We start from the raw sequence: 11,719 nt of genomic DNA on the forward strand, positions 1-11,719 counted from the left end.
GTTCCTGAAGAGGGGCAGCAGCCTTTTCAGTAGTTGCAGGGGCAACAGTCTGGAGGATTGACTGATCTGGCCTTGTAACATTAACCAAAACGGCCTTGCTGTGCTGGTACTGCGAACGGCTGAAAGCAAGGGGAAACTACAGCCGTAATTTTTCCCGAGGACATGCAGCTCTACTGTATGATTAAATGATGATGGCGTCCTCTTGGGTAAAATATTCCGGAGGTAAAATAGTCCCCCATTCGGATCTCCGGGCGGGGACTACTCAGGAGGACGTCGTTATCAGGAGAAAGAAAACTGGCGTTCTACGGATCGGAGCGTGGAATGTCAGATCCCTTAATCGGGCAGGTAGGTTAGAAAATTTAAAAAGGGAGATGGATAGGTTAAAGTTAGATATAGTGGGAATTAGTGAAGTTCGGTGGCAGGAGGAACAAGACTTTTGGTCAGGTGATTACAGGGTTATAAATACAAAATCAAATAGGGGTAATGCAGGAGTAGGTTTAATAATGAATAAAAAAATAGGAGTGCGGGTAAGCTACTACAAACAGCATAGTGAACGCATTATTGTTGCCAAGATAGACACAAAGCCCATGCCTACTACAGTAGTACAAGTTTATATGCCAACTAGCTCTGCAGATGATGAAGAAATAGATGAAATGTATGACGAGATAAAAGAAATTATTCAGGTAGTGAAGGGAGACGAAAATTTAATAGTCATGGGTGACTGGAATTCGTCAGTAGGAAAAGGGCGAGAAGGAAACATAGTAGGTGAATATGGATTGGGGGGAAGGAATGAAAGAGGAAGCCGCCTTGTAGAATTTTGCACAGAGCATAACTTAATCATAGCTAACACTTGGTTCAAGAATCATGAAAGGAGGCTGTATACATGGAAGAAGCCTGGAGATACTGACAGGTTTCAGATAGATTATATAATGGTAAGACAGAGATTTAGGAACCAGGTTTTAAATTGTAAGACATTTCCTGGGGCAGGTGTAGATTCTGACCACAATCTATTGGTTATGAACTGCAGATTGAAACTGAAGAAACTGCAAAAAGGTGGGAATTTAAGGAGATGGGACCTGGATAAACTGAAAGAACCAGAGGTTGTAGAGAGTTTCAGGGAGAGCATTAGGGAACAATTGACAGGAATGGGGGAAAGAAATACAGTGGAAGAAGAATGGGTAACTCTGAGGGATAAAGTAGTGAAGGCAGCAGAGGATCAAGTAGGTAAAAAGACGCGGGCTAATAGAAATCCTTGGGTAACAGAAGAAATATTGAATTTAATTGATGAAAGGAGAAAATATAAAAATGCAGTAAATGAAGCAGGCGAAAAGGAATACAAACGTCTCAAAAATGATATCGACAGGAAGTGCAAAATGGCTAAGCAGGGATGGCTAGAGGACAAATGTAAGGATGTAGAGGCTTGTCTCACTAGGGGTAAGATAGATACTGCCTACAGGAAAATTAAAGAGACCTTTGGAGAGAAGAGAACCACTTGTATGAACATCAAGAGCTCAGATGGAAACCCAGTTCTAAGCAAAGAAGGGAAAGCAGAAAGGTGGAAGGAGTATATAGAGGGTTTATACAAGGGCGCTGTACTTGAGGACAATATTATGGAAATGGAAGAGGATGTAGATGAAGATGAAATGGGAGATAAGATACTGCGTGAAGAGTTTGACAGAGCACTGAAAGACCTGAGTCGAAACAAGGCCCCGGGAGTAGACAACATTCCATTCGAACTACTGACAGCCGTGGGAGAGCCAGTCCTGACAAAACTCTACCATCTGGTGAGCACGATGTATGAGACAGGCGAAATACCCTCAGACTTCAAGAAGAATATAATAATTCCAATCCCAAAGAAAGCAGGTGTTGACAGATGTGAAAATTACCGAACAATCAGTTTAATAAGTCACAGCTGCAAAATACTAACGCGAATTCTTTACAGACGAATGGAAAAACTGGTAGAAGCCGACCTCGGGGAAGATCAGTTTGGATTCCGTAGAAATGTTGGAACACGTGAGGCAATACTGACCTTACGACTTATCTTGGAAGAGAGATTAAGAAAAGGCAAACCTACGTTTCTAGCATTTGTAGACTTAGAGAAAGCTTTTGACAATGTTGACTGGAATACTCTCTTTCAAATTCTGAAGGTGGCAGGTGTAAAATACAGGGAGCGAAAGGCTATTTACAATTTGTACGGAAACCAGATGGCAGTTATAAGAGTCGAGGGGCATGAAAGGGAAGCAGTGGTTGGGAAAGGAGTGAGACAGGGTTGTAGCCTCTCCCCGATGTTATTCAATCTGTATATTGAGCAAGCAGTAAAGGAAACAAAAGAAAAATTCGGAGTAGGTATTAAAATTCATGGAGAAGAAGTAAAAACTTTGAGGTTCGCCGATGACATTGTAATTCTGTCAGAGACAGCAAAGGACTTGGAAGAGCAGTTGAACGGAATGGACAGTGTCTTGAAAGTAGGATATAAGATGAACATCAACAAAAGCAAAACGAGGATAATAGAATGTAGTCAAATTAAGTCAGGTGATGCTGAGGGAATTAGATTAGGAAATGAGACACTTAAAGTAGTAAAGGAGTTTTGCTATTTAGGGAGTAAAATAACCGATGATGGTCAAAGTAGAGAGGATATAAAATGTAGACTGGCAATGGCAAGGAAAGCGTTTCTCAAGAAGAGAAATTTGTTAACATCGAATATAGATTTAGGTGTCAGGAAGTCGTTTCTGAAAGTATTTGTATGGAGTGTAGCCATGTATGGAAGTGAGACATGGACGATAACTAGTTTGGACAAGAAGAGAATAGAAGCTTTCGAAATGTGGTGCTACAGAAGAATGCTGAAGATAAGGTGGGTAGATCACGTAACTAATGAGGAGGTATTGAATAGGATTGGGGAGAAGAGAAGTTTGTGGCACAACTTGACTAGAAGAAGGGATCGGTTGGTAGGACATGTTCTGAGGCATCGAGGGATCACAATTTTAGCATTGGAGGGCAGCGTGGAGGGTAAAAATCGTAGAGGGAGACCAAGAGATCAATACACTAAGCAGATTCAGAAGGATGTAGGTTGCAGTAGGTACTGGGAGATGAAGAAGCTTGCACAGGATAGAGTAGCATGGAGAGCTGCATCAAACCAGTCTCAGGACTGAAGACCACAACAACAACAACAATACTCCGAAACTTCAACTTAAAAGCAATAAAGGTAAGAAATATAATAAATTTCCAAATTCAGCAGTCTACAAAATACACTGCAATGACTGTAATGCATTTTATACTCAGCAGACGGGTAGACAAAACTGCATGTTACTGAATGCAAGCATGCCGTAACCAATATAGATAACAAGATGCAAGCCCTAAATACTGCCGACGGATCGCCTACTGAATCTTCTGGAGGAAATATAATTCAACGGGTACAAGCAACACTCCAATAAAAATCTGAATGAACAAAATGAATTGACATCGAAAGCCTACTTCTCATTGTATAACTGGCTGTTGTTGTTCTCGCACATCCTCATTGTCTGACCCAGTCCATACGATTTCTGTCCCTGATCCATTAACGCACACGTCTTGCTCGCGGGTATACGCATCCTTTCTCATGCAGGTTTATCCGTTTTGTTGGGCTCTGTTGTCATGCGCCTGTGGCTTGTGGCTTCTTTCGTGTGTCGGTACGCTGCTTTCAACTATTTTCATAATGTACTATGTACGTCGTAGACACCTGTCTGGGAGCAGGCATTTGCTGTTTTAACTGGTATCTTACTGTAGACACAATTTTTTGATCCACCTCTAATTCAATTACATTTTAGACTGATCCTGTTTTGGCACATGTAGAGTCTTATGCACCTTATAATATATCACCCCTTATCAAAGTTATTTGACATGGTCAGCTGCCAGATAATTAAACTGATGGCCTAACAACGAGTCGACAGCAAGACTGATGATAATTAATTATGAGGAGTACAGCTGATAAGCTGCCTCAAGGTACACCCTAAAGACACTTCACATACATCAATAACGGTAGGGGCATCCGTTACCTTCAGTTCTCCTGGCGAAATCCAGCACAAGTTTATAATAAAGGTCATTATGTATACTGCCTAGGTGTAACATCTTTTCTAATGGCTGCGATATATTGGAAAGGCATTGTCGCGGAACTGTTGCTTTTCATTACATGACAACAATCTCGTGCTATGCAGGCTCCCTGTGAAGTAAGCTGCCGCCAATAGATGAGTTTGAAGTGAACTTTATACCATTGATCAGGTAAATTATAGTTCACGAATGATTAAAGACGTGCATATGATCTCTCACTAAACTCGTGATCAGACCTAGAAGACAACGCGTTGCTGGCCGGCCACCGTTTCAACGTCTGCCATACATAGCCTCTTTCCAGCACTTGACGTAGCTCCACAGTTGGCCTCAAGAAGATGGCTGCACCCCGTTCTAGTGCTCTCGACAAGTAAAATTGCTGCAATGTAGCAAGAGACTCTAAACTTCGTGGCATCGACTCGGAAAGACTAGTGATATTCTACTTGGAAATTCCCCTTTATATGCAGTGTACGAGTGGGTCCATAAAGCATCAATAGTGGTTGCTCAAGGACAATGACAAGCAAGAACGCAGTATACAGTCGCATTTGCATATTACAATTTAATGGAAACCGGTTTCGGATGACATGCATCAATTATCGAATTTCAAACAACCGCCATTTCATCACTAACTGAATCTTGATAAGGGATCCTTATCTTCTGAAACAACACGTCAATAAACAGAAATGTGCATGTGTGACTGTATAGTACCTACTATATTCTGACGAAATGCTACTGCTCCGTGTCAAACTGGTAAATATCACGAGTGAGGAACAAGTTAACAACAGACAACAACCTCATAAATTTTCGTTTGGCGAAATATAAAATAAACTTACTGGACTGGGAAGCAGTTGCATCTAATGCTCTTCAAAGAAAGCTGGCACACTATTCGTCATATTTGGCTGGCAATTATCCTTCCAAAATACAACATCTGTAGTTTGGGCTTTAAAATTTGCAGTTGCTGTCTATGTGCTTACGAGACGAGATCATAGTTTGAACCCAACAGTCCATTAAACACGATGGCGGGCATTCTAATCTCTACAATGTCTAAACCAGCATCCGGTCATCGTAGAGTAGACCCTCTGTTTTTCCACTAGTATCACACTCGTATCAGTAACATCTGTGAGAATGCTGCACGATCAGAAATACCTCGTATCACGGCATGAAAACACTTTTCCCGGAGGTAGATCATACTTTCATGTTTCTGTCTTGTTTGGTGGCTCTTCAGTGGCTGAGTCCGGCGTAACATTGACAGTCTCGTCAATAAAGGAGAAGTATCTACCCGCATCTGTTATCTCTCTGAAGTCTTAACTATTTACTGTTGGTTCGAAGTTGTATAAATCTTAATAGTTTGTATTTATTCGGCACTTCTTCCAGAGCACTACAATTTTCAAAAGTGTTAGAGCAATTCATCTTCATGAGCGTTCGAACAAATAGTTTTCGTATAAGATGTTCTGTGATATTATGCTGCGAGGTTTGTTAAACTCGCACTAGTTCTTTTCGGACCAAATTCAGATCACTGTGAAGTGTACGGCATTGTATATTGAGAACCTTTTATCAAATTTGCCTCCAGAAATGTGAATTAGGCTGATATTCTAATAGTCACTTTAGTGAGATCGGTCATTTGCAGCCGGCATTATGTTCGTTCTGAAAATGTCAATAAGGATGATCCTCCAGATGTGTCGCGTCAATCGCGACGCTACTCGCTCGATAATAAATAAGAGAAATAAAAATGGTAACATTTCAGAATACGGACAGCGCCATTTACTTGATCGCAATATTTAACTTCCATATTACGTTGTGGCAGTTTTAGTTGCGAGCGACTACAGCGTGGTTGAGAAAAACAAACTGATCATTCAAACAGTTTGATGGCATGGCGCGGAAAGAGGCAATTGACTCTAAATAATGAAAAGTGTGAGACCGTCCACATGAGTACTAAAAGGAATTCGTTAAAATTAGATTATACGACAAACCGCTCATATCTAAAGGCTGTCAGTTCAATAAAATACCTATGGATCACAATTAGAAACAGCTTAAATTGGAACGTGGGGAAGACGAACCAAAGACTGCAATTTATTGGCAAAAAACTTAGAAGATGCAACATATCAGCCAGAGAGACTGCCTGCACTACTCTCGTCCGTTCTTTTCTGGAGTTTTGCTGCGCGTTATGGGCATCGAAAAAGTTCAAAGAAGCACAGCTCACATTATATTATCGTGAGACATGATACGCGAGTTTGGGTATTAATCATAAAAACGAAGGCGTTTCTCGTTGGGGGAGGGGGGGGCATCTTTTCACGAAATTTCAATAATCAGCTTTCTCTTCCGAATGCGAAAATAGTTTGTTTCGTCCACCTACACAGCGTGAAATGAACACCGTACGACTATAAGAAGAATCAGATTCCGCACGGAAAGATTTAAGTGTTGGTTTTTCTCTCCCGCTGCTCGGATGTGGAACGGTAGAGAAATAGTCAAAAGGTGGTTCGATGAACCTCTGCCAGACATTTAAGTGTGAATTGCAGAGTAGTCATGCAGATGTACATATTATCACAGCATGGCAGAATTTAACAGTGCTGCCATCTGTTAAAAATACTACTTCGTACTGGGACATAAATGTTTGTGAGTACACAAAGGAAGCTGTACTTGTGTTTTATCTCAGGCCCCTGTATATGGCGAAGATTATAGGATTAATCTATAGGATTAGACTAGCTATTAAGGCAACACCCAGTAGATTCGATTTAAGCTACGTCGAGTTTTCTAAATATAAAGTGCGATCGAAAAGTCGCTCGCATAAAAATACTAGGTGTGATCAAAAAATACGGTGAATAATTTTAGTAGTGACGAAGTAATAAGCTTACATGGAATCTGACTATCTCCTTCAAAGTACTGTCCTTGGATAGCAATGCAATTATCCCATCGTTGAATCCATGACTCCAAGCATTTCTGAAAGCGTCTTTTGGAAGGGCATTCAGCTGCGCTGTATTGCGCTGTATAGCCTTCTCAGTGTCAGGAAGAGTGTAAAAACTTTTTTCCTTTAAAAACGATTTTAATTTTTGCAAAGAGCCCGAAGAGACATGGTGCTAAATCTGGGGATTAATGTGAATGTGGACAGACGGGAACATTGCTTCCAGCCAAACACTCGCGAATTAAAAGCGAAATTGGCACGGCTAGTTGTCCGGATGAAGAAGGAAGCCATTGGCCCATTTTCCTAGTCTCGCATATTGTTTCGCAAACGTTGCAGTATGTTCTTGTAAAACTCGGCGTTATAACTGTTCCCCAAGGAACGAACTCTGATCGCACTAAGTCTTCACTATCGGAAAAAACACTGAACACGCCGTTAATATTCGATTTTGATTGACGTGCCTTTTTAAGGGGAGGAGATTTGATGGTTTTCCATTGGGAACTATGAATTCGTACCCAAAGACGCAAGTTTCATCTCCAGTTACAATTTTGGAGATTTAGCGCCATGTCTCTTCGGGCATAATTGAAGACTATCCTTCAATTCCGTGCAAACTGACACAACATTTTCCTTCTGTTCGTTCACTCAGATGCTGGGGAACAAATTTCGCATTCACTCGCCTCATTTACAAACTATCGTTTAAAATGCTATGTATTGGCGCGTACGGCACGATAACCTCTTCGATAAGCTGTCGAATAGGTATTCGCCTGTTTGAACGAACAATTTTTGCCACTTTTTACATGTTTTCATCCGTTTTTGAGGGTAATGGATGTCCCGAAAGTTACGTCTTCTACAGACTCGTTTCCTCTTTTAAATCGCTCATACCACTTGTACTGTCTTCAGAGTTACAGCATTATCGCCACACAAAATTTTCAGCATTTCATGGCTTTCTTTGGCACTTTCTTGCAACTCGAACCAGGTCTTAATGTTCGCTCTTTGTTGGAAATCCACGATGCGCCGACAGACACACTAAACACAACCTCACTCTAGCGTCTCTGGACCCTGACTGAGAAGTCAGAGCGTGTTCAAACATGACGCTACCCTCTCGATGGATCAGACTATCGGACAAATTATATCAAATGGGTGTGGCGTCAGCAGTTGCTGCTAAAATAGTTCATTCAGCGTACCGTATTTCTTAATTACGTTTCGTAAATGAGTGTGTAAATAGCAGTTACACTGCATTTGTTCGATCAGCCATCACAAGATAGCAGTAAGGGTATTATCGACAACAAACAGACTCCAATGTAACGGGCACAAGTCTTATGACATCTGTAGTATTGTGCTGTTCATTGATTGGTATATATATCGTTTTCTCAAGAGAAACTGCTTTTAGTTGTTCAACAGTACTTCGCCAGTTCTTAGTTTTCACGTATTGTAAACGCAGGTCGTTGGAAATATCCAGATACCGCAGAACTGAAAATTCAACAATAACGAGAATAATCGTCGTTTACCGAAATGCGGATCAACTGTAGACATGAAGAGAAGCAGAAGACCAGCTACTTTGGTGAACTTTATGCCGGCTGAGGTGAAGACTGTGATGCAGCGTTCATCTCCGAAAAGTTTTAAGAGACTATTTTTCCAATCTCAGATTTCGTTCGCTAGTGTTCATAAAGCGATTCTGAAGTTAAAATTTTGTATGCAGCATGTTCGTAGTGTGCAGTAACTGAAGGACAAGATAAAGAAAAGCGTATAGCTAATGTACATGGTTTTCGTCAATTGCTGATGCCCATGGAGACGCAGAACTGGGCGTGTTTCACCTTCGTGGTCACATGAACACTCAAAACACAACCGAAAATCGACATTTTTTTTTCACGAAAACCCCTTGCACTGTCAGAAAACTGGAGTGTTGGTGAGCCATATAACATTTCGTTAAAAACTGTGGTGAACAGTATCATGCAGCAAGACATCATTACAAAGTTTATTTCGCTACTGGAGGCTGATGTGTGCGACTTCTCGGTCACCGTGGGCTTTCGTGCAGTGGTTAAGGTACTGGACGAGCATTCACGAGAGGGCGGTTTCTACCGTCCAGCTACCCAGATTTAGGTTTCCCGCAGATTCCAGAAATCTGTTCAGAAAAATGCTGGAATGGTTTCTTTGAAAAGGATTCTTAATTTCGTTCTTCATTCTTGTCTATGCGAACTTGTGCTCCAACTCCAACAAGCTCCTCACCAGCGGAGGGTTAAATACCGAGCTAATTTATCTTCATCCTAAATGTTTTGGTAAATATGTCAACGGGTCAGGATGGCTACATCAACAGTTGACGAGAAAACGCCTGAGAGACGTAGTAAAACGCCGTACAATTGACTGTGATCCAAAACAGACTGTGATCCAGAACCGATACCAATTATTAGAATAGCGAAGAAATCTGACTTGTGGGAGTGGGCAGAACTTAATCACTGATGTCTGAAGAATACGCTCACCATAGTAATCGTACTGTACTGTAAACAAGATGGACGATTTTGGAATGTGGTTGCAGGTACGCGGCGTATCAGTGCCGGGGCCACTGCGACTTCCCCCTCGGGCAGAGCCAGCGGCCGACCAACCACGCTACGGTGCAGAGCCTGGCACATCAGCTGGGGCTAGCTGCCGACGTGGTGCGACCCAGCTGCGTGCCAGCAGCCCTCAAGCCACTCACTCTGCTCTATTTCGACGACAGCCACAACGTCGTGCTGAAGAGCTTCGAGGGAATGGTAGCCGAGAGCTGCGGCTGCCACTAGGCCAGCGGCGGCCTCAGTGGGCCCGACATTGCGCCTGCTGCGTACATCTCTAATCACTTGCGATACTTTAGCCCCAGTCGGATTTCCAGCAGCTGGTAAAAGTTAATTAACCGCTGACGAGAACGCTCGGACGCAACTGAATTCCGAATATTTCAGCTATTTGGTTTCGAATTTTGAATATTTTCTTTTAAATATCACAGTTAAGTTAGTCGGTAAGTACTGTGTCTTCAATAAAATACGCCTCCTTGTATTTGAACTCTTCCTAAGGCAAAACCTAGGTGAAGAGTTTATCGTAAGTGTGCTCAAATTTAAGTGAATATAAGAAATCTGTCACAAAGGTGTGCGTTAATTCTCATTCGTATGATAGAGTCGTCGATTACTTTCTTCATCTGCCAGGGGAAATTATACACTGCCCTCGAGACGTAAATTGGCAGATACAGGCAAAAAGTAAAAGAAAGTTCTAAGTACAAATCCTAAATTACACCAGCAAAGGAATTACTACTCTATAGTAGACACAGTTCCAATTGTCGATGGAGTTCACACATCCACTGAAGAGGAAATTCTTTCATGAGGTACATAAGTAATTTCTATGGAAAATATAGTGGAAAAAGTGATGAACAGAAGCTTAGCACAACAGGCAGAAAACAAATGCCGATCGTCAAACAACCATCTAACAATCATACAGTGCCGTAGTCTTTAAAGAGTTAAAAGTTCTTTGTGGTTTCAAAGAAAACATAATTTATTTAAATGCATGCCACAAGTGAACCGCCTGCTCCGTGATCTAGAAGTTATTGTGTGATTGGGTCGTTTGCCTATTATTAATAATCTCTCAGTGATATTACAAAATACATTTTGCTGTTGGTTACGAAATTCGATACTTTCATGCTGGGCAATAAGTGTTTTTGAGCAACTTTTTTCTATGGATGTTGGCTGAAATAGTATCCGTATAACTCATTTCTGCTATTAATGGCCGCCACTTAGTATTAATTAGATATAACTATGTAGTAAAGCCGCCCATGTGGCTTCTGTTTCTCCGATCTCTGTTTTTTTAATATTAATTTTCGTCAGTAACCTGTAATTAGTGCCATGAGATAAAAAAATGTTATTATAAAAACATGATTTAGAGACAACAACAAATATTGTGATCAAGGATACGGCTATAAATGGCAGAGAAACCACTTGGAGACAGGAGCTGGTGGTACTTCGCAATATATTTTCTCTGCCAGCAATTCTCGTGAGGCCAGCGTATCTTAGCTTATGCTCCAAGACGTTTGAATAGTTTAACATTCCTCACTTGTTTTTTTCTTTTTTATCCAGTTTGAATGTGTGTGCCTGAGAGTGCTCACGTTAGTGTGTGTATGTGTGTGTGTGTGTGTGTGTGTGTGTGTGTGAGTGTGTGTGTGTGTGTGTGTAGCGTCTCATAATAATGTTCTTCGAGTGTGCCAAGTTCTGTACAGATTCGTATCTTGGCACGTGAGGGGCTCCGGGAGGAGATCATTTGTCTTCTATGTGTATTCAAAAAGAGTCTGTAAAGCAATAAATATTCACTATTCTAAAAACAGCGTCTGATTTATTCTTTCATTCGCCCATAAATAACTTCTTAAATACCATGTGTGCCGTTCCAGCTCGAGCTGTAAGTCAAGCCTTCTTTCGCTACCGATGTTTCTAGACAACTATTACAGCTATTATTGAAGAAAGAGTAAAAAGAGAAAAAAGAGCAAAATCAAATCTGAACGAAAGAACGTACTCAAGATGAATTATGTTCCTTTTACATAATCCAGTGTTCCACAAGGACCGAGAAGTAAACGAGGCCGGTCGAGTGCGTTCGTTTTTGTTCTATTTATCTCTTGACATATTTTGCAACACTCTAGCACATTAACAATGCGCCATTACGCCGTTACGCTTCCAACACTGACAAAGACATGAGATTTATCGCCCTCCGTCTGAGACCTTGTTTCTGAAAATATCT

At 41.3% G+C, this 11,719-nt stretch overlaps 1 protein-coding gene across 1 annotated transcript in view; it reads left to right on the forward strand.

Annotated features, from left to right (window-relative positions):
* The window catches only part of LOC126158410 (bone morphogenetic protein 8B-like), a 151,609-nt gene extending 140,297 nt beyond the window's left edge, over positions 1–11,312 (forward strand). The window contains exon 6 of the mRNA XM_049916441.1: positions 9,510–11,312. Within this exon, the coding sequence (XP_049772398.1) occupies positions 9,510–9,750 (241 nt within the window). The 3' untranslated portion in view covers positions 9,751–11,312. The remainder of the gene's footprint in view (positions 1–9,509) is intronic.
* The last annotated feature ends 407 nt before the right edge of the window (positions 11,313–11,719 follow it).

Source organism: Schistocerca cancellata, chromosome 2 (genome assembly GCF_023864275.1).
Source record: "Schistocerca cancellata isolate TAMUIC-IGC-003103 chromosome 2, iqSchCanc2.1, whole genome shotgun sequence".
In the NCBI taxonomy this organism is placed as follows: Eukaryota; Metazoa; Arthropoda; class Insecta; order Orthoptera; family Acrididae; genus Schistocerca; species Schistocerca cancellata.